At 41.5% G+C, this 27,476-nt stretch overlaps 2 protein-coding genes across 2 annotated transcripts; one reads left to right on the forward strand and one right to left on the reverse strand.

Moving 5' to 3' along the window:
• On the forward strand, positions 1-13,921 carry si:ch211-132b12.7 (uncharacterized protein LOC564531 homolog). Its single transcript, XM_010892883.3, has 5 exons — positions 1-97; positions 496-562; positions 3,609-3,845; positions 7,209-7,417; positions 12,231-13,921. The coding sequence occupies exons 3-5, from the start codon at positions 3,617-3,619 to the stop codon at positions 13,233-13,235; spliced, it is 1,443 nt and encodes a 480-aa protein (XP_010891185.2). The 5' UTR covers positions 1-97; positions 496-562; positions 3,609-3,616; the 3' UTR covers positions 13,236-13,921.
• A 4,127-nt stretch (positions 13,922-18,048) lies between these two features.
• On the reverse strand, positions 18,049-25,877 carry LOC105023572 (sodium- and chloride-dependent GABA transporter 2-like). Its single transcript, XM_010892884.3, has 13 exons — positions 25,336-25,877; positions 24,973-25,107; positions 21,894-22,034; positions 21,702-21,783; positions 21,438-21,570; positions 21,106-21,344; positions 20,496-20,620; positions 20,279-20,391; positions 20,063-20,200; positions 19,879-19,981; positions 19,680-19,780; positions 18,414-18,584; positions 18,049-18,183 (listed from the first exon to the last, which is right to left on the reverse strand). The coding sequence occupies exons 1-13, from the start codon at positions 25,604-25,606 to the stop codon at positions 18,064-18,066; spliced, it is 1,872 nt and encodes a 623-aa protein (XP_010891186.2). The 5' UTR covers positions 25,607-25,877; the 3' UTR covers positions 18,049-18,063.
• Positions 25,878-27,476: the final 1,599 nt, after the last annotated feature.

Genomic DNA, 27,476 nt, shown 5'->3' on the forward strand with positions numbered 1-27,476 from the left:
CGAGGGGAGGTCTCTAAGAGGTTTCTGCGTCAGGTTCCGTACGGTGCAATCTTGCAAATGGGATTCTTATGAATACAAACAAACCACTTATTTACAGGTAGTCCTCACATCTCCTCCGCTTATGTTAATTAACTGGATCCTCAAATGTTATCGAAAGACATCTACGCTCTGAGCATGATATAACAAAAACGTTGGCGCTAGAAAGGAGTTGCCTATTGTCAATAAAAGTGCAAAACGAATCACTCTCGCAAAGAGTTTCTATTTTAATCTATTGGCGAAGGTAAGGTGAAAGTTTTTTCGAATATTAGTGTTGTTCGAATCTAATGAAGGCATAGAACGCTGGTATTTATATGTGGACATGGACATACTATTTATACCTGGTGACAATTAAGGCTAACGTTTTTCACCCCATGCCTAAAAGAACGTGTAGGCTCTCTAAATTTTACTGATTTCGTTTAATACTTTTGTCTTATTTTTTTTGTCACATTCAATTAGATTTACAAAAGAAGAAGGAAGTGTCTATGTGCCACAGAGAACGTTAGATGCCTATTGTGGCAAGAAGGTAGGTTTTTTGCGTGGTCATCGCCTAAAGTCAAACGGAGGAGGCTTTATTCTAGTTAAAATCTATAATTGCCGGAAGTGCGTCACGTTCAGCCAAGCATTTTCGCATGTTTACTCAATGTTTTACATAATTTAATATACAGTTTTTATTATTTTAATCTGATCTCTTTTCATCCACTGCAGTTTTATAAATTTTACCATCTATTCAGACATTTTAAATAATACGTTTTGTTTAGTGTGAACAAACCCGCTCCGCACACAAACAGGGTAATGTAGGAAAAGTTTGGCGTTCTCAGAAAAGTAAATAAAACCATAGCAATGAAGTGTGAAACTTGCAAAAAGTTCATAGTTGTTGAGGAAGATGATTTCATTGCTGAGTTTGATGAATGTTCACAAAACAGCTGAAGAGGCTTATTGACCTTGCTGAAGTAAATCCATTAAATGAATGCGTTGCTGATTTTAAGGATCTTAACTGAGTTCAGGAGGCTTATGCTGCAGCTATCTTTGCTGAGCAGGACTGCTCCTCTTGGCTTGGTTGCTCTGTATTACCGACAGAGGTTCCTGCTGGTGTCAGTGGTTTGCTGGGACAGATTCCAGCATTGGCCCTCTCTATGTTGTCTTTCTACTCCACACCCCCTTGCAACCAATTTTGTGGAGGGCTGGCAAAAAGGGAAGAAATAACATTTGGATGAGAAGCAAAAGCGCAGGGAGTGTCGTGTCTTGCTTTCTTGCCCTCTCAGCAGGAACTGAGATTTTAAACCGTTTCGGAGTTCCCACCTAATCTTCACCGGAACGCTGTCCTGGCACAAAAGGGCTTACCACCCGAGTTGCCCCAACACGCAGCCTCTTGGCCAGGGGACTCTTGTTTTGGTGAGCTCTATTGTCTGAGAAGTGTGGACAGTTTATGAGCTGAGTGCTTCTCTGTTGTGTGTGCTTCTCTGTTGTGTGTGCTTCTCTGTTGTGTGTGCTTAACATCAAGGGTAAGATTCATGGTGTACTGGGGGAACATTCAGAGATAAGCAGTGTTGTGGTGCATATTGTCTCAAACGATACTCCTCTGTAATGTTCAGAATTTGGATTTTGGCATTTGTTTTTGGCGCTTCAAACCTGGAAACCTGGAACTGGGCTCTGAAACCTGGAACTGGGCTCTTTCAACTTATGGGTGTCGCAGTGGGCATTTCAGTTGCACATCTGGCAAGTTTAATAGCCACGTAGCAAGTGCAGGGCATGTGGTGTAACGGTTGTAAGTCTTATAACTGTACACATTAAGGTTTCCACAGACTCCGACCCTACTTCTGTAAACCTTACTTTGGATACTCCATCAGAATTTAAAGCATGTGCAGGGCTTGGACGGATGCACTTAAATGTGCAAATTATGCTGCCTAAAATAGATTTGATTGATTTTAGATTCAGAGTACAAATCTGGAACTTCTGGTACTCTCAGAAAGCTGTTTAAAAAGATTGCAAGACAAGCATATATTATATGATAAGAAAAAGTGGAGGAGTAGCCATCTATGCTAAAATCAGCTTTATAGTATCCCAAACATGTTTTTGTACCTCCGCTTTTTGAGCTGTTCACTTTTTTATATCTATTGCTGAAAGTGCAAATTGTTATTGTTGCAGGGATATACTGTCCCAATGCTCCTTTGGCTGTTGCTGTTAATACTTTCCTCTGAGATGGTTATATTATTATAGACAATCTGAATCTTAACTGGTTGACACCAAACTCTGATAAACTAAAGAGATTTTGCATTGATTTTAATTTGACACAGTGGATTTTAATACCTACTAAGATTAATGTTATAAATCCTGTAAACTCCTCAGTTATTGATCTAATTCAGACAAATATCCCACACAAATATAGATCAACAGTTTAATTGTTGTAATTTTTTGCAAACCATATTAGGGATCATTGTCCAATAGTTTGCATTAGAAGTACTAAACAATAAAATGGTGACTCCCACCTAATTAAGAGACATTTTAAAAATGTTTCACAGATAGCTGTTTTGCAGGATGTATTTTATTCTGAGCTTTTCTCTGTAAATGAATTCCCAGACCCGGGTCTGGCACTGGTGCAGTTCTCATTGATTTTCATCCCATTAGTTGATAGACAGGCCCCTTTTAAATGTCACCGAGACCACGAGATCATTCAAATCCTTGGTTCTCAAAAGAGCTGCTTGAACTCATTAGGCAGAGAAATGCTAGGAAGACTGATTTGGTATCTGATTGGCAACTGTGAAATAGATGTAATGTCTCATTTGTTTACTGCTACTTTCTTTGTTTAATTTGTGATAATTAATCTAGATAACAGGAAACAATACATTCAAAAGGATGATAGAGGTGTGTTTCCATGAAGAACATGTTTGTGTCTTCTGAGTTGTGTGTTCATGGTTTTCTTTTTTTGTGGTGGGGGGTGTGCTCCCTATAACCTCTGGTTTATTACTTGTGTTGATGCATGGCTCATCTTGAAAATACATTTGGTCTCTGTTATGACCACCCTTACTAAAATAAAGGGTCAATTAAAACATTTTGTGAAGTAAAGTCCCACCCCCTTCACGACATTGAAACTGTGGAAGCCTTATAGGAGGATGTCCAAGCCCTCAGACTCCATAAAGGAAAATAAAGGGATGTGTCCTCTGAACCCCGTTCCCCTTGACAGATGCACAGACCACACACACAAGACCCAACGTGTTCTGGGAGGGTAGAGGAGGAGCCAATCAAAATTCACATGTCTGGGATGGTTTCTGGTTCTATTGTGTTTCAATAGCCGTGTTTCCACTCAAGAGTGGTGTAACACTGACTACTGATGGTCTCTTTAGCAGGATACCTAATAATGTCATCATACCTAATAATATGTCCCTTCAAAGCTCTAAAGAACCCATCATTTCAGTCATTGTCCTGGTACTTGGAGCATAACTGAGTTTCTATTAGTACTTGGAGTGTAAGTGCTTCTATTTCTATGACTGTAGGTTTTTGAAGTACCATAGGCTTGTGTGTTTTAAAAACATTATGCAATGTTAGTCAATAATCTTTTTGTTATCTGTCAGTGCTCAGTATGCCTAAGGAACATGCTTGCATGAGTAGGAGGGAGCCCTGTGAATCCGGCAAGAATGCCAAGGACAGGAGCAACACTGCCAGCAACATTGCCAGCAACATTGCCAGCAACACTCCCAGCAACACTGCCAGCAACACTGCCACTCTGTTGGTCTCCATGATTACTGCAGACACTGAGTCCGATGGAAGGGCTTTTTGTTCCAGCTCCGAAAAAGATTCTGGATATTCTGGTGAGGGAGCGAATTGTAAAACGTCATGCACTCACTCTCATATTCACTGTGTGTTTCCTGTCAACTCTCCATCTGCCAGACTCCCTCATTAGTCATGACGTGTGCTCACATAAAAGGTAGTGCAATTCAACTTCCGATGGGATGTGTGACTGACTGCAGTATGATGCGCAACCGATCAGTGGTGGGCAATCATTTTGACCCGAGGGCCATATTGTGATTTCCACATTTAGCAGATTCTATGCCTCACAGGTTGTTTTTCTGACAGTTGTCTTTGTAGTAAACAAGTAGAGGACCTGATATGGGGAAGATATTTTAACCATTGTTAACATTTTGGTTCCACTCATTATGTTAGCGGGTCAAATTGACCCAGGGTGTTAAATCACTACCCAGTTCTCACTATGGATATTTTAGCTGCAAACAAATGTTTGACATCCATAACCAACTCATTACTCATAAATTATAGCATTTACTAGTTTTATTTTATTATATAGTCCATTTAGACCACATTTACCTTATGATGAACACACGTTTTTTACCCCAAAAATAGAAATGTACTTGCTATGAAGGACAAAATGGACCAATACTTTAACATTTTCTAGACAATGGTCTGCTTTATAATGTCTAGATATTATGACCATAGTGACAACATCAATGTTTCTGGTCCAAACATGTTACACACAAATCGCAAGTTAGGGAATCAGATGGAGCAGGGATTGGTCTCTGCACAAAAAGCCATAACGATGTTCACAGAGGAGAGGTTTCTGGGAAGACACTCACACCAAGTGCTGTTTGTCTCTCACATGATGTGCTGGTCTTGTGTTACAGTTATCGAAGTGAACTACTTAAGAGAATATACTGTATGAAATATATGGGTCCTCCCACCTACTACACAACAGTCTTTCCTGTGAGAAGTGTTCAGTTCCAATATTAACAAAGATAATAGCTTGTGTTTGTGAAAGGTGAGCGGTGATTTAACTTTTAGTGTTTGTGATGTTAAACATAAAAAAAGGGTCTCAGTGGGTGAAATACACTGATCAGCCATAACATTATGACCACTGACAGGTGAAGTGAATAACACTGATAATCAAGTTGTCATGGCACCTGTCAGTGGGAGGGATATATTAGGCAGCAAGTTCTGTCCTCAAAGTTGCTGTGTTAGAAGCAGGAAAAATGGGTAAGTGTAAGGATCTGAGTGACTTTGACAAGGGCCAAATTGTGATGGCTAGACGACTGGGTCAGAGCATTTTCAAAACTGCAGCCCTTGTGGGGTTTTCCCAGTCTGCAGGGGTCAGTACCTATCAAAAATGGTCCAAGGAAGGAAAAGCAGTGAACTGGCAACAGGGTCATGGGCGGTCAAGGCTCATTAATGCACATGGGGTGCGAAGGCTGGCCCATGTGGTCCGATCCAACAGATGAGCTATTGTAGCTCAAAAATTTCAGGAAAAATGAATGCTGGTACTGATAGAAAGGTGTCAGAACACACAGTGCATCGCAGTTTGTTGCATATGGGGCTGCGTAGCCGCAAACCAGTCAGGGTGCCCATGCAGACCCCTGTCTACTGCCGAAAGCGGCATCAATGGGCATGCGACCATAAGAACTGGACTACGGATCAATGGAAGAAGGTGGCCTGGTCTGATTAATCACGTTTTCTTTTACATCACGTGTATGTGTGTGGGTGTGTGTGTGTGTGTGTGTGTCACTTACCTGGAGAATACATGGCACCAGGATCCACTATGGGAAGAAGGCAAGCCAGCGGAGGCAGTGTGATGCTTTGGGCAATGTTCTGCTGGGAAACCTTGGGTCCTGCCATTCACGTGAATGGGGGACCCAAAAGGTGGGCCTACACAATATTAGGCAGGTGGTCATAATGTTATGGGTTATTTGGTTTTATCTCTAATATGTGACAATTCTTCACTTCATATGACCTGATAGAAGTACTGCAACAAACACTGACCATGGCAGGTGTGTGTGTGTGTGTGTGTGTGTGTGTGTGTTGTTGAGGAGACTTGTAGTAAGGTATAGTTTCCACTCTATATCTGCACTCAGCAGGATTTTCAACAAGCGTTTTAATCTGTTCTCCACCAGCGGGTCATTTTGACACTAATATTACGAATGTAACAATTTTTTTTTTGAAGGCCCTTGAAACTTTAAATTTGGTCGCCTTTAGTTTTACATGTTCATAAACACAATATTGAGGATCAATATCATAAAGTTTCATGCAGATCAAAATAACCTAAAGGATATTTCAGACAAATCAAAGTCTTAAAATGGGCCAATTTGACCCTAACATAACTTAAGGGTTAAAAGCTATAGGTCCATAAATGTAATTCTATTTCCATAAATGTAGTTTAATTTGTAAAAAATTGAATAACCTTCCACAGGATGAACTAAACAGGCTTGTGGCCCTGATCTGACCTGCAGGCTGTGTTCTGCACATTCTTGGTCTTAGGTGTTGTATTACTAAATAGAGAAGGACACAAGTAATATTGATGCCTAGTGGCCCACTATTAGTATTGCTGAAATAACTGTGCATATTACTCTAATAGATCCCTGTCCTTGATGAGGTTTTGGTATGGTTCACAGATACAAGATATTAAAATAATCATGTGTCACATTGGTTGTGAGGATAACTACTGTTTCCCCTGTATTCCTCTATAATCCATTTGTATTTCTTTAATTGTTAAAGCTTAAAGGTGCAGTCTGCAACTTTTTTGAATAACAAATACAACCTGTTCCCAAAAATGTTGGGAAGCCGTGTAAAATGCAAATAATTCAGAATGCAGTGATGTGCAAATCATTTAATTCAATATAAAATAGTACAAAGACAACATATCAAATGTTGAAACTGAGACATTTTATAATTTCTTGAAAAATAAAAAAATGCAAATAGTTTGAGGATCATCATCTTAGGTACATAATATCCATTCAGGAAATCTCTGTATGCTAGAGACAAGGCTGAAAACCAATATTAGATGGTTGTGATCTTCGGGCCTCAGACGCCACTGCATTAAAAACAGACGATTCTGTAGTTGAAATCACTGCATGGGATCAGGAACACTTCAGAAAACCATTCTCTGTAAACACAGTATGTTGCTGCATCCACAAATGCAAGTTACAACTCTACCATGCAAAGAAGGAACCATACAGTGGGGAGAACAAGTATTTGATACACTGCCAATTTTTCAGGTTTTCCTTCTTACAAAGCATGTAGAGGTCTGTCATTTTTATCATAGGTACACTTCAACTGTGAGAGACGGAATCTAAAACAAAAATCCAGAAAATCCCATTGTATGATTATTTTCCTAAATTCCAGGATGCATCTAACTCTCTTCCTCTTTAACTCCTCTACTTCCTTTCCCCCAGACAATAACAGTTGTACAGACTGGCTCCATGCGGATGGAGAGGACCAGTGCAGCAGTGTGAGTGAGGCCAGGGGAAGTGAGGGTTCTCAGGCCCAGGTCAGGCCCGAGCAGACCCCTCCCCACAGGAACCAAATCCCAATCCCAACGCTCAAACCAGGAGGCCCTGACCTCACTCCCATCGTCATCATCAAGAACATAGTGCTCAAACAGGTGAGAGTTGGTTAAGGGAAAAGCAGAAAGAGCACAAAGAGAGACAGCAGAACTTAACAGAGCAGGAATAACAAATGAGAGGCTAATTTCAGAGGCAGAAATAGAGGTGAGGACAGCCGGTGGAGGAGGAGATGGTGACAGGGACTGAGTGGGCGGGGACAGAGTGGGAGATGGTGACAGGGACAGAGTGGGCGGGGACAGAGTGGGAGATGGTGACAGGGACAGAGTGGGCGGGGACAGAGTGGATGATGGTGACAGGGACAGAGTGGGCGGGGACAGAGTGGATGATGGTGACAGGGACAGAGTGGGTGGGGACAGAGTGGGAGATGGTGACAGGGACAGAGTGGGCGGGGACAGAGTGGGAGATGGTGACAGGGACAGAGTGGGCGGGGACAGAGTTGATGATGGTGACAGGGACAGAGTGGGCGGGAAACAGGAAGAAAGAACCTTCTGAGTCATCTGATAGATTCGTTTCTTGATTAATCTGAGCCAGGTAAGCATGACTGAACATTATTTTAGTAGAAAATACAGTTCTGTGGAATGAAACAGTTGCATAATAGAGTAAGAAAACAAATGCAGCAAATAATAAACACATTCTTATAGTACATAAACAAATTCATTATTAGGGACAAAGTGAATAGAATCGAGACATTTTGATGTGACTTCAGATATTCAGTTGTATGTCAAATATATATATTTCAAGAAGGCCAGAAATGTGATATCATGTGAATGTTCATGTAACCACACATTGTGTTATTTTGCTCTATATTGATGGAAGAATATTATAAAAAATAACTTATTTGCTAAGCCCTGAATGTTTTGTGATCCTAGCAATACCTCTGGCACCGGCCAGTTGTGAACATCTGCTGATATCGTTATACAACCAACCAATGCAAAAGAAATGTGATTGTGCAAAATATGTGGATTTTCCATGAGTTAATCAGGGTTGGCATCCCAGTTTGAGCATTAACGGTCAGTAACTGAAAGGTCACTGGTTTGAATCCCTGAGCTAACAAGGTGATACAGCTATTGTTATGCCTTTGAGCATGGCCGATAATTGGGTTATCAGATGAGTTTTTGCTAAATGACAAAAATGTGAATGCTCCCTTACATTTTGATTAAATAAAACATCAAGAGATGTTTATCCCACAAAGAACAACATTTGATTGTAAGTATACCACTTTTTCTTCTCTTTTCATGTTTTTCTCTCTTCCATGTGCAGTCAACGAAAGCAACCCTGCCATAGTCAACGTCAACAGTGACTCGGATGTTGGCGAACTCCGGGATGTTGGCCTTCTAGGCAGAGTTCTTCCTCTGTCCAGTGTCTGTGTTCTTTTGCCCATCTTAATCATTTCTGTTTATTGGCCAGTCTGAGATGTCTTTTTCTTTGCAACTCTGCCTAGAAGGCCAGGATCCTGGAGTCCCCTCTTCACTGTTGATGTTAAGACTGGTGTTTTGCAGGTGAACCAGCAAGTTGAGGACCTGTGAGGCGTCTGTTTCTCAAACTAGACCAGAGGTTCCCAAACTAGGGGTTGTGATCCCATCTGGGGTCACCTGATATGAAAATGGGGTCAGGGGATTTACAAATATATAATTTTTCTTCATGGTTAGGGTTGCAAAGTTTTTTTGATATGGAAATGGGGTCTTCGGCCAAAAAGGTTTGGGAACCCCTGAACTAGACACTACTATATTTGTACTCTTGCTCAGTTGCACACTGGGGCCTCCCACAAGTCTTTCTATTGTGGTTAGAAACACTTTTCACTGTTCTGTGAAGGGAGTAGTACACAATGTTGTATGAGAGCTTCGGTTTCTTGGCAACAACAATAGACTTAGTAGTTTCAGAACAAAGTGCTTTGTTTCTGGCCATTTTGAGCCTGTAATCAAACCCACAATTGCTGATGCTCTAGAATAGATACTCAACTAAAGATGGCCAGTTTTACTGCTTCTTTAATCAGCACAACAGTTTTCAGATGTGCTAACATAATTGCTAAAGGATTTTTAAATGATCAATTAGCCTTTTAAAATGATGAACTTGGTCTAACAAACACAACGTGCCATTGGAACACAGGACAGATTTTTGCTGATAATAGGCCTCTATTACACCTATTTAAATATTCCATTAACAATAAACGGCGGGGGTTAACTTAGTAAGAAAGGTTAGTCAGTTGAACTGTATTAGTGTCATTCACGAATGGCCATTTAACTGGTAAAACAGTGTGGTGAAGTGGTTAACGACACTGCCTTTCACATGGGCGACCCGGGTTAAAATCTTGAGAGGGCAACACTTTTATTGCGGGCCAGCTGAAGTAGGGTGTGCCGGCTGAAGTAGGCTTGGCTGGTTTCTTGTTTCTCTACACTGCGCGTGGTAGGAATTCCAGGCTAGTGATGTGCAGTTCGCGAACGATTCATTCGTTTTGATTGAATCTTTTTAGTTACTTGGGACTCACAAGTTCTTTTCTCTAGTGACTCGTTCAATGGTATCATTCATTCAAACATTTGACAGTGGATTTCTACAACATAATCACTTGCTTCATACCCGGTTCTCCAGCCCAGTTCTCCGATTGTCTATGAACAGTTGGAGAGAATAATAGACCAAGGCAGGAATATCATAAAGACATGTTGGCATTATTGACTCAAATGAACGAAATTACTTGGAAGATTTTTGTATCTTTTTATTGAACGACAATATCCGAGTCAGTAGAAAGTCGAATTTCCCATCACTACTCCAGGCAGAGTCCTTTTATAAATAAAACAGGAAATAAAGCAATATAAGCCTAAAAAGGGTAAAAATACATAATAAATTTACAAACCAAGACTGTTCATCTTATTTTTAGAGCTAAAACATAATTTGGGTTTTTTACAAGTAGTTCTGAAACTGCAGTTCTGAAACTGTGGTCACTAGATTATTTACTTCCCTCACCATCTTCTTCACAATGCTTTGGGGCAATATTGTTGTCTTTGGAAAATTGTTCCAGACATTTTGATTATTGCTCTAACTGGTTAGTGGTATATTTTTATTTTATTTTTTTTACCTGATCTGTATATTTCAAAAAACATCTGTTATCCTTTCAGCTCAAACAGTTGTGCTCATAAGTTTGCATACACTGGCATTGATTTTGAAAATATGGCATTGATTTCATGCAAAAAAATATACATATTGAAGGATAGTGATCACATTGTTATTTGGCTCCTTTTTAAATCATAATGATAACAGAAATTACCCAAATGGCCCTGATCTAAAGTTACATACCCTTGAATGTTTGGTCTTATTACAGACACACAAAGTGACACACAGGTGAAAATGGTAATTAAAGGTGAATTTCCCACACCTGTGGCATTGTAAATTACTATTAGTGTCTGTGTATAATTAGTCAGTTAGTTTGTTAGCTCTCACATGGATGCAGCGAGCAGGCTAGATACTGAGCCATGGGGAGCAGAAAAGAACTGTCAAAAGACCTGCGTAACAATGGAACTTTATAAAGATGGGAGAGGATATAAAAAGATATCCAAATGCCAGTCAGTACTGTTCAATCACTTATTAAGAAGTGGGAAATTCAGGGATCACTTGATACTAAGCCAAGGTCAGGTAAACCAAGTTTGGGATACAAAGAAAAACCCACAGGTAACCTCAGGCTGGTCTGGAAAAAGTGTGCTTTTTTCAAGGAGCACAATATGACGATGCATGAACAAAAATGAGGCTTTTACTGCGCCCATGCCACAAAAAAGCCTGGTTACAATATGCCCGACAACACATTGACACGCCTCAAAGCTTTTGGCACGCTGTCATTTGGAGTGACAAGATCAAAATAGAGCTTCATGGTCACAACCATAAGCGCTATGTTTGGAAAGGGGTCAACAAGGCCTATATGAACAGAATACAATCCCCACTGTGAAGCATGGTGGTGGCTCACTGATGTTTTGCGGGTGTGTGAGCTCTAAAGGCACGGGGAATCTTGTGAAAATTGAAGGCAAGATGAATGCAGCATCTTATCAGAAAATACAGGCAGACAATTTGCATTCTTCTGCATGAAAGCTGCGCATGGGACACTCTTGGACTTTCCAGCACGACAATGACCCTAAGCACAAGGCCAAGTTGACCCTCCAGTGGTTACAGCAGAAAAAGGTGAAGGTTCTGGAGTGGCCATCACAGTCTCCTGACCTTAATATCATCAAGCACTCTGGGGAGATCTCAAACGTGGTTTATGCAAGACGACTAAAGACTGTGCACGACCTGGAGGCATTTTGCCAAGACGAATGGGCAGCTAAACCACCAGCAAGAATTCGGGGCCTCATAGACAACTAATACAAAAGGCTGCATGCCCTCATTAATGCTAAAGGGGGCAATACACACTATTAAGATCTAAGGGTATGCAGACTTTTTAAGTGGTAGTCAGTAAAAGAAAAAAATTGTTGGCATGTTTTTTTTATGATTGTGCCATTCTGTTATGACCTACAGTTGAATGTGCATCCCATAAGAAATAAAATAAATTTTTGCCTGCTTACTCATGTTTTCTTTACAAATGGTACAGACATTACCAATTCTCCAAGGGTATGCAAACCGTTGAGTACAACTGTAGCTCTTTGGTTTCAAACATGGTGATGAATGACTAAGGGATTTTACATGCATGTAAACTCATTTATAGTATCATTTATAGGGATACAGGAACAAGTGAAATGCATTATTGCAGTTCCTGGAGATTGCGACCAACTGAAATATATAGCATTTCATAACAGACAACACTTTAGTTTAGTTTAATTTGATGATAATAATAATAATGTTGTCCATGTCTTTTTCATCTGTGTCTTTTCCTAGCCTTTGGTGGTAAAGAATATTTCAGACAGTCAAGTTGACAACCCAGCCAGGAAAACCAAAAGTAGAACCTACATGCCCATTCTCAGGTCCTACCCCCGTATTGCCCCCCATCCCAGCCAGAAGACCCCACTGAACCCCCAGGTCAAGAGGACTGGGAGTGAGGACCAGAACCAGAGCAAGAGGATGTGTACTGAGAAGGACACTGTATCCTCTACTACTAACTCACTGATACCCACCAGACAATACGCCCACAAGCAGCCGGACCCTAAGAGAAGCCTGTCCCAATGGCAGTGCCCTGCTTCACCGCCTAGTCCCCGCTCCCGATTTCCCTCCGGCACCTCTCCCGTCTGTGTGTCCAGTGCTGACACCTCCACCACCATCTCATCCCGTTCTGGTGGCTCCTCTTCCCTCAATGCTGATAGAAGTTCCTGCAGGCATGTTCCTGGCCTCTCCCTGTCTGTCTCGGCACACAACCGACGCTTCCTGAACACGCTGGCCATCCTGAGCCACTCAGGCCTGCTGGAAATCACCCTGCGTATGCGGGATCTCCTGCACCAGAACAACGCCACGGACCGAGACATCGCCCAGCTCCGCCAGCACACTGAGCTTCTGTGCCAGGCATCGAACAACCACAACAACCCCAAGAACAACCAGAATGACTACAGTCCGTATGACAATAACAATATCAATGACAACAACCCCATTGCCAACACAGTCTGGGAAAGGCTACACCAGACCATGGCCCTGTCAGGCTGCTATCCTGGCCTCAACAACCTCAGAGTTGAAGATAACACACATTACTGTCCAGAGCAAGGAGTGGGATGGAACACCAGTTTCAAGAGAGATCCAGTTGACCCTAATATTTTCTCTCAGAACCACAAAGGGATGGAGAGCCTTTCCCCTCCATCACCAATCCTGGCTCCCATGTCTGATCTGCTCCCGCAAGAATTTCCCATTTCCCATTCACAGCTTGCCGTCCATACGTCACTTTATCACTCTGAGTAGGGCTTTGTCAAGCTCCCAGAGAAAGTCACAATCTTGAACCCTGACTGTTCCACCCATTAGGGTCTTCACTAGTGCCTTCCCAGAGAAAAGCAGGGGACCTGGCCAGTTTTGAACACTAACAATTCAGTTAATTCACCAGTGCTACCTAGGTACAGTATTTAGTCTGTATTGTAAAAAGATTCAGACAGTTACCACTAGAACCAAACAATTTGGAGAAAGTAGCCTTCCAAAGTAATACATAAGTTTGTTGTGGATTCTGCTTCAAAGACACAGCTCCTGAGACATGAGCGTCATCTTGTATGGTACTACACTACCGAGAAGTCCTACACCATGCTCAAACAATGCTACTAATGAGTTCTTTATCAGGCATTGGGAATTTGGATCCTTTTCTGACCTCTCAGTTACAGCAGTTGACAAATTATACTGAAAATGTACACTTGTATCCTTGTGAATTTGCCTTTTATGTATAATCAAATAGTTTAGAGATGCCTTTGAAACATCAAAAGACAATCTCATTCAGTGTCTTAAATCCTACCTTGGAATCTTGTATTAACAGTTGTCTAAGGCTTTTGTTGGATACACAGGGGTTATGTGATTTTTGAATAGATGTATGCAGTAGCAAGTACTGTATTTCTTGTAACTTATAAGTAGACAATAAACATGCTTATTGTTGAATGTATTTTTAATATGCGTTTTCATAAGTATTTGTTTTTGTGGGAATTCATCAATGTTTATGGCATTGCTAATTCAGAACTAAAATACCATAGCAATCAAGCAAGTGTATTTATTTAGCACAATTCATACATAGGAGCAATTCAGTTTTACCAAGAAGAAAATATACGTCATAATAATCCAAGAAAAAGAGAAATACAAAATTCATCATAATAATAAGACATTGCCTAAGAAAATAGAAATATTCCATGAGTAAGCTATAAAAGCAGTAAGGCTAAAGTTTAAACACTAAGTCATAAGTGCGTGAAAAGATGAGTGTTTTTAACCTGGATTTAAAAATGTATATGTTTGGTGCACATCTAAGATCTTCTGGTAGTTATTTCCATTTTTGAGCAGCATACCTGCTAAATGCAGCTTTGCCATATTTAGTTTGGACTCTGGGCTATACTAGCTGACCTGCGTTCATGGATCTGCTCTGTTTGTAATCTTCAAACATATCAGAAATGTATTCGGGTCCTAAACCATTCAGAGATTTATAAACTAAAAGCACCACTTCTGAAACTGACTGGAAGCCAATGCAAAGATTTAAGAACCGGAGTGATGTGCTCTGTTGTCTTGGTCCTGGTTAACATTCTAGCAGCAGTATTCTGAATGAGCTGCAGCTGTTTTACAGTATTTTTCAAGAGTCCAGTTAAGAGGCCATTACAGTAGTCAACCCTACTAGAGATAAAAGCATGGATGAGCTTCTCTTGGTCTTTTTGGGACACCAAACCCTTGATTCTGGCTATATTTTTAAGATTACAGAATGCTGTTTTGGTGATCGCCTTGATGTGACTGTTGAATGTAAGGTCTATCAGAGCATCAAGATGACATACTTGGTCCCTGGTTTTTAGGGCCGGTGAATCCAGCTCTTTACTAATAGTAGTTCTCTTACCTTTGTTGCCAATCACAATAATCTCTGTTTTATCTTGGTTTAATTGCAGACAATTTTGGTTCATCCAGGTATGTATGTGCTCCATACAGTGACACAGTGAGTCTATTGAGCTGTTGTCATACAGTTTGAGAGCCATATATATTTGAGTATCATCGGCATAGTTATGGTAGTTGTTGTTGTTTTGTAGAATTTGGTCCAGAGGTAGCGTGAAGCGGTCCGAGAAACTGATCCCTGTTGAACTCCACATGTCAGAGCCATCGGATTCTTGATTACCAATGGTGACAAAGTAACTCCGGCCATCTAGATAAGATCTGAACCAATCAAGGACCGCCCCGGAGAAGTGTTCTATGATCTACAGTGTCAAATGCAGCACTGAGATCTAATAGAACCAGAACTGTTATTTTATCAGAATCAGTATTCAACCTTATATCATTTAAAACTTTTATCAGAGCCGTTTCAGTACTGTGGTGAGGCCGGAAGCCTGACTGAAATTTGTCTAAGAGACCGCTTGAGTTTACAAAATTGCTGAGTTGATTGAAGACAACCTTCTCAATGATCTTGACTATAAAAGGGAGATTTGATACAGGTCTATAGTTGTTCAATGTAGATGCATCCAGTGTTCTCTTTTTACTAGAGGCTTAATTGCAGCTGTCTTTAGAGACATTGGGAACATGTCTGATTGCAGAGAGCCAATAACTATTTGCTGTATAGTTAAAAATAGTTTTAACAAAGTCAGGTGGCAGTGTGTCGAGACAACATATGGAAGCTTTAAGATGTCAAACAGTTTCGTCTAGGGATTTTTGATCAATTGAATGAAAGTGCAACATAATAACCAAGTTATGTCTTGGTGGTCGTGGTGACGGTACAGAGTCCTTGTTAGACTGTGTAGTTCTGATAGTCCGTCTAATACTTTAGATTTTTTCACTGAAGAAACATGCAAATTCATTACATTTCGCAGTGGACACAAGTTCTGATGCTATTTGCTTTAGGGGGGTTGTAAGCTTGTCGACCTCGGCAAATAGAGTGCGGGTATTATTCATATTCTTGTTGATCATTCCCAATAAATATTGCTGTCGAGCCCTGCATAACTCATAGTTGAAGCTACAAAGGCTTTGTTTATATATGTCATAATGGATTTGAAGTTTAGTTGTCCTCCTTCCTTCCTTACGTTCCATTTTCCTGCATACTCTTTTCAGGGCGCTTACCATCATGGTGGTTCTCCATGGTGTTTTCTGTCTGCTCATAGGTTTCTTTACCTTTACCGGTGCAACACAATCCATGACCATTCATATTTTGGCATAAACATTATCCAGGAGTTCATCTATTGACTCTGCACTTATGGTAGGAGAGATGTCTATGGCCTCCATAAACTGAGCAGTGGTAGTCTCATTAATGTACCTTTTCTTAATTAACAGAAACAGAGTTTACTTGAACATCCAGGGTGATCAGTGATTCAAAAAAGACACAGAAATGATCAGACAGGACCAAGTCTTTAACCAGTCTTTAGTCACGTAGTGCAAAAAGTTATTTGGCAATATTGTCCGTATTATTATCTATGTGGATGTTAAAATCCCATTATAAGAAACTGATATAACAGAGTAGTTCAGCAAAACCATCCATAACATTTGTGCATTATCAAGGAGGTCTGCAAATGATTAAAAACTAAATTTTAGGAGAGCACTTCAATGTAAAACAGAGGTATTCAAAAGAAATAAAATTACCATGTGCATCGCACCTTGAAGATTCTAAGGCCACGTGGAAAAAGGTGTTATGGTCAGATGAGACTAACATTTTATTATTTGGCCTCAACGCCAAATGATATGTCTGGCGAAAATCCAATACAGCTCACCATCCAAATAACACCATTCCTACAGTAAAGCATGGAGGTGGTAATATCATGTTATGGGGTTGTTTCTCTGCAGCAGGGACTGGAGCACTTGTCAGGATAGAAGGAAAAATGGATGGGGCAAAATACTGTCAAATTCTTGAGGAAAATCTGCTGATCTCTGACAGGACGTTGTCAATGGGAAGATAATTTACCTTCCTAGATGACAATGACCCAAAGCACACAGCAAAACTGACCACACAGTGGTTGAAGGAGAAAAAGGTGAATGTCCTTGCATGGCCTAGTCAGAGCCCGGACTTAAACCCCATTGAAAATCTGTGGAATTACTTGAAGACAGCAGTTCACAAACGGTCACCATCAAATTTAACTGAACTTGAACATTTCTGCAAAGAAGAACTGTTCCTTTTTCCAACTCAGTGATAGTTTTAAAAAAAAAATCTGACATGTTGGTGTTATATCTTTCACTTGGATGTTATAAGTTGCACTGAGTAAATACAGCTGAATGAAACAAAAACTGTGTCTGTCTTCATTTCAGGCTGCAAAGCAACAAAATGTAATCATTTTAAAGGGGGGTGATTTTCTTTTCTATACCCACTGTATCTGACTTCTTGACCAACAGGACACAACATGAAGTTGTGAAGATGGGCACAAATAATTCAGACGTATTCCTCTGCCCTGGAGAGCCCTAAATCTACCTACTCTATATCAACGAATGTACCTCCATCAAAGCATCTGTCAAGCAACTGACGTTTTTAAATTACTTCAGGCTGGTTGGTTTCCTCACGAATGGTGTTAAGTCCATATATCATGGAGAGCTTGATCAACTGGTGACCTGCTGAGATCAAAACAACAACAAAGGTGGTGGTGGGGGACTCCCGGAAATGTCCACTACCTTTCCCCCTTTAGATTCAGGTCTGAGCTGTCAGTCCAGGTAAATCATTTAAATTCCTCATTGCTGACACCTCCCACCACAGTCACCCACTGTTTAAAAGATCTCCCTCAGGCAGGTGGTGGGCAGGAGGCAGTAAGGGTCAAACATGACCAAATATCTCAACAACAGAGACCGCACCCAAAATGCATCTCCCGGCATCTAGAATGACTGTATGTAACTTTATATACTAATCATGTATAGGATGATCCTCATATGCTATTATATTATCTAAACCAATGTATATAATATATTTGACCGTGACATTAATTTTGTGCAGTCTGTCCCTATAGATTGTCAGCCACGGCACTATTACACCAATTTAAAGTCTTGGTATGTGAAAGTGCAAAGCAAGTAAACACAAGTTTCATGTTGAGAGGAAGTTTCAGTATATGAAAAGTTTGACACAGTATCTTTTCTAGGTATCTGTTTATTTATCTGCCAATTCCTACCCTGGGGTCAATAGGACCTCCATCGGTGCTCCTGAGACTATTTGTGGCTGCAGCTCAGCTTTTTTCTTCCGGGTCAGTGATAGATCAGGAACTGGCTGACACAGGTTAAGGAAACGCTGAGGAGAGTTTTCACAGTCAGCTCATCAACATGTCAAACGTAATAGGTGTGATCAGCAATGTATGTATCATTGGATGTACTCATTGTGCAGCAAAGAAGTAATACTTTAACCCGCCCACTCAGTTTCCCAAGTTGATTTAAGATCAAAGTCTCAAATTTTACCCCTGAAACATAACTATCCTATGACCCAGCCATGCAGGAGTTCAAACTTAGTTCAGTCACACTCACCTCTCTAAGGCTGCCTGTACCAGTGCAGATCTGGAACAGGGCCAACCCAGGGACAAGGAGGATGGAGGAGAGGGCCAGCAGCCAGCCCAGTACATATGCCCATCCTGGGTATACATACCAACGATTGAAGGTCAAGGGCTGGTACTCCACCAAAGAGCAGATGAATGAAACCTGGGAGAAGTAAGAAAATGAGGGCTTCAACATCAATCCTTGAATATGAGAGCACCAAATTCATACCATGTGGGCAGCCAAGGCTCATTGATGCACGTGGGGAGCGAAGGCTGGCCCGAGAGGTCTGATCCAACAGACGAGCAACTGTAGCTCAAATTGCTGAAAAGGTTAATGCTGGTACTGATAGAAAGGTGTCAGAACACAATGCATCGCAGTTTGTTATTTATGGGGATGCGTGGCTGCAGACCTGTCAGGGTGCCCATGCTGACCCCTGTCCACTGACGAAAGCACCCACATGAACATAAGAACAGGATCATGGAGCAATGGAAGAAGGTGGCCTGGTCTCATGAATGACATTTCTTTCACACCACGTGGATGGCTGGGTACGTGTGTGTTGCTTACCTGGAGGACACATGGCACCAGGATGCACTATGAGAAGAATGCAAGCCGGCGGAGGCAGTGTGATGCGTCAGACAATGTTCTGCTGGGAAACCTTGGGTCCTGCCATTCATGTGGATGTTACTTTGACATGTACCACCTACCTAAGCATTGTTGCAGACCATGTGCACCCTTTCATGGCAATGATATTCCCTGATGGCATTGGTCTCTTTCAGCAGGATAAAGCTCCCTCCCACAAAGCAAAAATGGAATGGTTTGAAGAACACAACGAGTTCAAGGTGTTGACTTGGCCTCCAAATTCCCCAGATCTCAATCTAATCGAGCATCTGTGGGATGTGCTGGACAAACCGGTCAGATCCATGGAGGCCCCACCTCACAAATTACAGGACTTAAAGGATCTGCTGCTAATGTCTTGGTGCCAGATACCACAGCACACATTCAGAGGTCTAGTGGAGTCCATGCCTCGGTGGGTCAGGGCTGTTTTGCCGGCAAAAGGGGGACCTACACAATATTAGGCAGGTGGTCATAATGTTATGGCTGATCGGTGTAGTTGCATGTGTGTAGCATTGAGTATAAAGGCAACAGGTGTCAATAGATTTGTAACCAATTCCATTGTGGCAGTGCCATCTCTTGGTATTTTATGGAATTGCACAATGCGAGTCCTGTGCCTGTACATCACTAGTGTCTGAGACTTACCAAGGAAGCCAGAGGGGTCAAGTAGAGCCAGCAGAGCTTGAAGAAAGGGTTAGGCCTCGTTCCTGTCATGTCCTCGATCACAACACACATGTGCTCTGCACCTGGAGGGTCACATTGTGGAGATGGAAGGTTAGACATTTGCAGTGATTTTCCGGCTCATCATTTCAATAACATTTAAATGACAGAAAACCAGCCTCACCGAATATCCATCCCATGGCCAAGGACAGGAACACAGAGATGAAGAGCAAGCAGGTTCCGTTACAGGCGTAGTAGTCAAATAGCTGGAACACATACATTCCACCCTGGGTGAAGGGATGAGGGAAGTGTGACAACCTGTTCAAGTCTCCAGATCCAGACCATGAATCCTATAATTTAGCTCTGACCTCTGTGATCATGATGAGCTGGCAGATGAAGCAGATGAGGCAGAAGAAGAGGAGGAAGAGTTCCCGGCGCCCAGTCCTCCGAAGCACATCTGGAAACAGGTCTGTCACTGATGTCATCACCACCTCCATCATTACAAACTGAAGGGGGTTTACAGAAGTCCGTTGTGGAATACACGCCCTTAGAAAGGAGTGTGTGAACTGTTCAAACTAGCTAACCTGTGTATCCAGACCCAGTAGAATGATCATGATGAAGAAGCAGATAGCCCACAGCTGAGGCAGGGGCATCATGGCTACTGCCTGGGGGTATGCTATGAAAGCCAGACCAGGACCTGAGAGAGTGGTTTCAAATCCAACACATTTGGTTCACTGCATTTTGTAATTTTTCCTTGTTTTTCTAAAAGTTTTCAGTTGAGAAAAGAATATGAAACCTGACCTGACTCAGCCACCTCCTCAATGAGTGCGCCCTGCTCATGGGCCATGAAACCTAGGACTGAGAAGACGGCAAACCCAGCCACCACACTGGTGCCACTGTTCAGCAAACACATCCACAGACAGTCCCTGCAACACAAACAGAAATCCCAGCGCTTGACAATGAACAGCTCAGTCTGGGCAGCATTCATCAATCCCACAGTCTCTATAAGAGTTCAATCAAGACTCCCAGTTCCTGAGGCAGGGACATTACTATAAAGACACCTCTGTTCAGGTGATACCGGTGATTTGTTTAGGGGAAGAGAGGGCTTTTAACAGTAACCAAGGTTTTTTGTGACACTGGTTATACTGAATTTTTATTCTTATTGAAGTTGAGTTGAGTTTGGTTTTGCTGTCTACTGGTTTGCCAGTCCATCCTACTACAATATTTCTGGCTGTCATTCACGCACAAAGATTTGCCAGATGTCGGTTTTTCAACAGAATCTCAGCTTTAATTTGGGATAGAAAGTAATTTCATAGCATATATGGTTCTCCTACAATTAATAGAAATGTGTGGCTCACTAATACGTTTGTCAGAGTCTTTTATTAAATATCTCTTGCCCAGATTGACTCACTTGTAGCAGTCATTGTTGTAATTGTTGTAGGAGCCCAATACGGTTAATGTGCCCGCAGACACACTGTAGGAGAATAAGATCTGGGACACAGCTTCCATCCACACCTGTGGGTCTGAGAGACGCTCTGGTTCAGGGTAGAGGTAGAACTTAACCCCCTGCATCGCCCCCGGTAAAGTCAGGCCTCTGATTAGCAGTATAAGCAGCATCACATAGGGGAAGGTCGCTGTGAAATATACAACCTGAAGATGTGCAGAAAAGCAGTAAGAGGAGAAAGATTAGATATTGTACTGCTTTAATACTTTACACACTGAATGTATGCAACGTTCACACACCTTGCCTGTTGATTTGACCCCTTTCCAGATGCAAAAGTAGCAGATAACCCACATGACAATGAGACAGGGCAGCAACTCCCACCTGACACTGCCCACCTCTTCAATTCCCCCTGAGATGGCCAGCACGCGGCGTCTATATGGAGAAGAACAGTTAGAGGGGTGAGACAAGTACAACAACACCTCTGTCTGATGCTGCCCACCTCATTTATACCATGTACGCAGTGCAGTAAAAAGAGTGGCTCATATGGATCAATGTAAACATACTCCCAGAATTCAGTGGCGGCAGAGGTTGAGTTCATCTGGCGGGTTCCGTTGATGGTCTGGTTTTCAGAGTCAACACAGTAATCTAAAGAGAATATAATGCTGACTGTCCCAACTTTCTGTAACGGTTCTTGCGATATAGAACACCATGTATGGTGAGTGAAATTCCCCTGGAGGTGCAGGTCTCATATGTACCTGTGTTCCAGGGGTTGGTGCAGCTGGCCCAGGGGAGTTGAGAACTGAAGGAAAAGCTCAGGTAGAACAAAGCCCAGGTCAGGATGATGATGTAAGTGAAACAACTGTACAGAAGAATCAGCTGTCCAGCATAGCCTATACCTAAGAGGGGGAACATTGACAGTTAGCTGTCGTATTGGAGTGTATACTGTACACACAGCTTGAACATCTATTGTTACACCAATGCTGACCTGATCAAAACAGAATCCCCGTGCTTTCTTTCAAGGTTTGGTAAATCTCAGACAGACAGAAGACACCAACTCACAGTGATAGAAGCACATCCCATCCTTTATGCCATTTAGCACTTATCCAAAGTGAGTGCATGCATTGTTCATACTTTTTTCTGTACTGTAAAAAATTGCTACCAGATGCCTAAAAGTTGTAAAATGATCTATCTAGCTAATGTATTACCCCTTTGTTTTCACAGATTAACCTTTTTTTTTTAGAAGCCCTAGCTGTTGTTTGTTAATGTTTCCCTGTTTCCTAGAACTAAGCTTTGCGTATTTAAGTTAGGAATACATATTATAATGAACAAGTTCTGGTCTAATGAAGCATACAGGTGCTGGTCATAAAATTTGAATATCATCTAAAAGTTGATTTATTTCAGTAATTCCATTCAAAAAGTGAAACTTGTATATTGTATTCATTCATTACACACAGACTGATATATTTCAAATGTTTATTTCTTTTAATTGTGATGATTATAACTGACAACTAATGAAAATCCCAAATTCAGTATCTCAGAAAATTATTACTATTATTACTTAAGACCAATACAAAAGAAATATTTTTAGAAATGTTGGCCAACTGAAAAGTATGAACATGAAAAGTAAGAGCATGTACAGCACTCAATACTTAGTTGGGGCTCCTTTTGCCTGAATTACTGCAGCAATGTGGCATGGCTTGGAGTTGATCTGTCTGTGGCACTGCTCAGGGGTTATGAGAGCCCAGGTTGCTCTAATAGTGGCCTTCAGCTCTTCTGCATTGTTGGGTCTGGCGTATCGCATCTTCCTCTTCACAATACCCCATAGATTTTCTATAGGGTTAAGGTCAGGCGAGTTTGCTGGCCAATTAAGAACAGGGATACCATGGTCCTTAAACCAGGTACTGGTAGCTTTGGCACTGTGTGCAGGTGCCAAGTCCTCTTGGAAAATGAAATCTACATCTCCATAAAGTTGATCAGGTAGACGGCTGTGTTGACCTTGGACTTTAGAAAACACAGTGGACCAACACCAGCAGATGACATGGCACCCCAAACCATCACTGACTGTGGAAACTTTTCACTGGACTTCAAGCAACGTGGATTCTGTGCCTCTCCGCTCTTCCTCCAGACTCTGGGACCTTGATTTCCAAAGGAAATGCAAAATGTACTTTCATCAGAGAACATAACTCAGCAGCAGTCCAGTCCTTTTTGTCTTTAGCCCAGGTGAGACGCTTCTGACGCTGTGGCTTGACACAAGGAATGCGACAGCTGAAACCCATGTCTTGCATACGTCTGTGCGTGGTGGTTCTTGAAGCACTGACTCCAGCTGCAGTCCACTCTTTGTGAATCTCCCCCACATTTTTGAATGGGTTTTGTTTCACAATCCTCTCCAGGGTGCGGTTATCCCTATTGCTTGTACACTTTTTCCTACCACTTCTTTTCCTTCCCTTCGCCTCTCTATTAATGTGCTTGGACACAGAGCTCTGTGAACAGCCAGCCTCTTTAGCTATTACCTTTTGTGTCTTGCCCTCCTTGTGCAAGGTGTCAATGGTCGTCTTTTAGACAGCTGTCAAGTCAGCAGTCTTCCCCATGATTGTGTTGCCTATAGAACTAGACTGAGAGACCATTTAAAGGCCTTTGCAGGTGTTTTGGGTTAATTAGCTGACTAGTGTGACACCAGGTGTCTTCAATATTGAACCTTTTCACAATATTAAAATTTTCTGAGATACTGAATTTGGGGTTTTCATTAGTTGTCAGTTATAATAATCAAAATTAAAAGAAATAAACACTTGAAATATATCAGTCTGTGTAGAATGAATGTATACATTATACAAGTTTCAGTTTTTGATTGGAATTACTGAAATAAATTAACTTTTTGAAGATATTCTAATTTTATGACCAGCACCTGTATGCTTCATTAGACCAGTTCTTGTTCATTGTAATATGTATTCCAAACTTAAATACGCAAAGCCATAAGTTCAGATCAAATCATTTTTTAATTTGAACACTGGATTACATTTGAATTACATGACATAGTTTTGTATGACTGTCTCCAAAACTAATCACACCTCTTTGGATGTCTAAAAAGGTCTATATTTCCAAAATGGTTTGAACGGAGCTCTGGCTAATTGTCAGGTTACTCAGTCTGATGTGATGCAAACCCACATACCACCCCAGCCTCCACTTGTTTGGTTCTGAATCCTTTTCATGGGGGATCGGTATGTCCTTACTCATTGCTTATGTGAATTGATATGAATGACATTATGGTGTTGATATCTTTATTAGTAGTATTGTATACACAATCATGTGATTGCAGTAAATTAACCATTAGGAGCAGAACCTAACACAAAAATGTGTAAAAGTATTGCTGTGCATTGTTCTCCAAGAAATGGCTAAACTAATATGTGGTGGTTTCTGTCTGAAATCTGTTTTGCACATGTGCCATTGTATAAAAACGCAAATGCGGCCTTGCATCTCAATACCCCTCCACTTTTGACAGTTTTCATTGTTTCGACCCATTCTGTACTAGCAAAGCTCAAGTAGATGAGGCTACTTAGCTGCTATTACAACAAAAGCTGTAGCTTGGGGCAATACAGTGGTAGTTGGGCTTATTTTTCTCATTTAGCACGTCATCTATGAAGTTATTTTTATGAATTAAAGTGACTGTAGTTACTTGGCTTTCTAAACCATTGCTGAGGAAATGGAAAATGATTAAACTTTTTGTATCTAATTGAAATTGTTTGTGGTCACAATATTTGCACCTGGTATTGATGTCCTTCCTTCTGTCCTATTTACAGCCTTGCTTCTATACCACCCCTCTGTGGGCGTGGAGCTCACCCTCTGCAATTGGGCACAGTCTTTTCCAGCAGGTGATGGCTCCCTCCTGGGTGTACTGTCCCATGGAAGTCTCCAGCAGGAATAATGGAACCCCACACGTCATCGCAAAGACCAGGTACGGCACCAGGAATGCCCCTAAGAAACGCCCACCACCAAATCACTATTTGAAACTACTTAACAATAGTTTCTATATTCCACCTCATAGAAACAATATGAGAATGCCTTACTTCCATCGTTTGTCTTGGTCTTTTGACATTGGCTGTACATGAACATAATATCTGACTTTAAATTATCCTAGTTGCTAAATTTGATCACTTGATCTGCCTTTGAATAATCAAAGCATTCTCTCATTCATGTGCTTACCTCCACCATTTTTGTAGCAGAGATATGGGAATCTCCAAACGTTACCTAGGCCCACCACATTCCCTGCTACGGCCAGCAGAAACTCAGTCTTACTGACCCAGTGGCCTCTCTCCTCCATCTTCACTTTAGCCAATCCTTCCTTCCTTGCACATCCCACCATCATCAACCTTTCCATATGACCCGAGTCTTCATCCTCCTTTGTTTTGCCATCTATCCAGGCATTTCTGTTCATCACAGATTTCTCATCACTTCCAAATGTGTGTTTGTCCATTGCATTATAGTCTGAGGGCTGCCGTCTATCTAAAGATCAGCCAGTGTAAGCAGGAGTGTAAAATGTACTTATTGACTCAAACTAACTCATTCCACTTGCTGCAATCTTTCAATAAGTTACATGGACCTGTTATAGTAACTCATAAACAGTGTTTTAACATTAGGGTCAGTTTCCTGCTCTTTCAATTCAGAGTCCCTATTGAGGTTATTTTTACCGGGGCGGACTGGGATATAAATTCAGCCCTGGCATTTCAGCCACACCAGCCCACATCACTGCGCCCCCTCAACCACAACCCCAATGACAGACTGAAATAAAAACATAAATAAAAACAGCCTTTTGTATGCATTTTCTAAAGGGCCTATACAGATAGGTCATGGCTAGATGTTCATAATAAATCACATATTTTTAAGCCATTTACATTGTTTTTCTCAAGGGGTTATTCGCCACTATTCTCTCTGATTGCTTTTTCTGATGTTTCAGATCTACCTCAGCCTCACAACTGAGCACCATAAAACTGTCTGCCTCACTCCTGGCACATTCTATTAAAAGGTATTAGGAAAACATGGTACTGTAGTTGGCGGAAGTCATTTAGCTTCTTTAATTCAAACTGGCCAATCCATTCAGAGGCTTTTCATGTTACTGGAATAGATGTCTGCATATAAATGTCTGCAAATATGTTTGCCACCTGACTGATGGACATTCTGTATATGATACAAAAATATAAATGCATCATTCATCAACTTCTATGATTCTGTTACAAGTTCCAGAATTCATAGCAAACTTGGATACCGCCTCCCTACCAAAATGACGAAAGGAGAACAATCTCTAGAGGATGAAAATTACTTTTCAAAATAATATTTGTTTTAAACATAAAAATTGGTCAGGCATGTGATGTTCTGTTCTTGGCTGTAGTCAGTGGCATCGTACCGGGGGGGGAAAGGGATACTAAGTATATAGGGCCCCAACTTGTAGAGGGGCCTTCGAAAATGTTTCTGAGGGACCCTCTCTGGTTGAACACTGTCCAATGTTCAATATTAGGTCTAAAGCTTGTTGGTCTACTACTCTATTTTATCGATGGGACCACACCGGACTAAGGGATTTACAGCTTGGGCTGTCCAATCAGGTTTGATCTGGGTTTAACACGCGGCTTCTGTCCAATAGTATCCTGCTGCAGCCCCGCCGACACTGCTGGCTAAAACACAGTGGGCTAAAACACAGTGGGCTAAAACACTGTGGGCTAAAACACTGTGGGCTAAAACACTGCGGGCTAAAACACAGTGGGCTAAAACACAGTGGGCTAAAACACAGTGGGCTAAAACACAGTGGGCTAAAACACAGTGGGCTAAAACACAGTGGGCTAAAACACAGTGGGCTAAAACACTGCTGGCTAAAACACTGCTGGCTAAAACACTGCTGATTTCCTAGCTAGTTACGTGAACCTTTATAACATTGAACCATAATCCATGTCAGGTTTGGATCATAGAGAATGGTGTTGCATGCTTGTATGCATGCCTAGTAAATCTATTAAACTGGGAATTGTCACGGTGCGGTGAGGATCAGCGCCATCGTGCCGTGCAGTCCAAGTTCCCGTCACTCCACAAACTCAACCCGGACCCATTCATTGTCTTGTCTCCCATCATCACTTACACCAGGTCCCAATTGTCATCACTATGTGTTTAAATGTTTCTCCTCTGCTCCCTTCACTGGTCGATTATTATTGTTGCTATATCACACATCCGTGGTGAGTGTTCGGTTTGCTGCTAAGACAGCACTTTACTCTCATTCAGTTTTTCTGTGTTTGTTTGAATTGAATTCCTCCTCTCCACGACACTGCTGTGATAGGAATCCTGTCTCCTGTTGTTCCGATCAG

Source organism: Esox lucius, chromosome 1 (assembly GCF_011004845.1).
Source record: "Esox lucius isolate fEsoLuc1 chromosome 1, fEsoLuc1.pri, whole genome shotgun sequence".
NCBI classification, from domain to species: Eukaryota; Metazoa; Chordata; class Actinopteri; order Esociformes; family Esocidae; genus Esox; species Esox lucius.

Bases quoted from the DNA above. Each gene is read 5' to 3' on its own strand.
- si:ch211-132b12.7 (XM_010892883.3), top strand. From the start codon at position 3,617: ATGCCTAAGGAACATGCTTGCATGAGTAGGAGGGAGCCCTGTGAATCC. The intron at 3,846-7,208 runs GTGAGGGAGCGA...CCTTTCCCCCAG, and splicing joins AAAAGATTCTGGATATTCTG to ACAATAACAGTTGTACAGAC. The intron at 7,418-12,230 runs GTGAGAGTTGGT...GTCTTTTCCTAG, and splicing joins AGAACATAGTGCTCAAACAG to CCTTTGGTGGTAAAGAATAT.
- LOC105023572 (XM_010892884.3), bottom strand. From the start codon at position 25,606: ATGGACAAACACACATTTGGAAGTGATGAGAAATCTGTGATGAACAGA. The intron at 21,571-21,701 runs GTATGTTTACAT...TTCTCCATATAG, and splicing joins GCCGCCACTGAATTCTGGGA to ACGCCGCGTGCTGGCCATCT. The intron at 19,982-20,062 runs GTCAGAGCTAAA...CCCTTCACCCAG, and splicing joins AGCTCATCATGATCACAGAG to GGTGGAATGTATGTGTTCCA.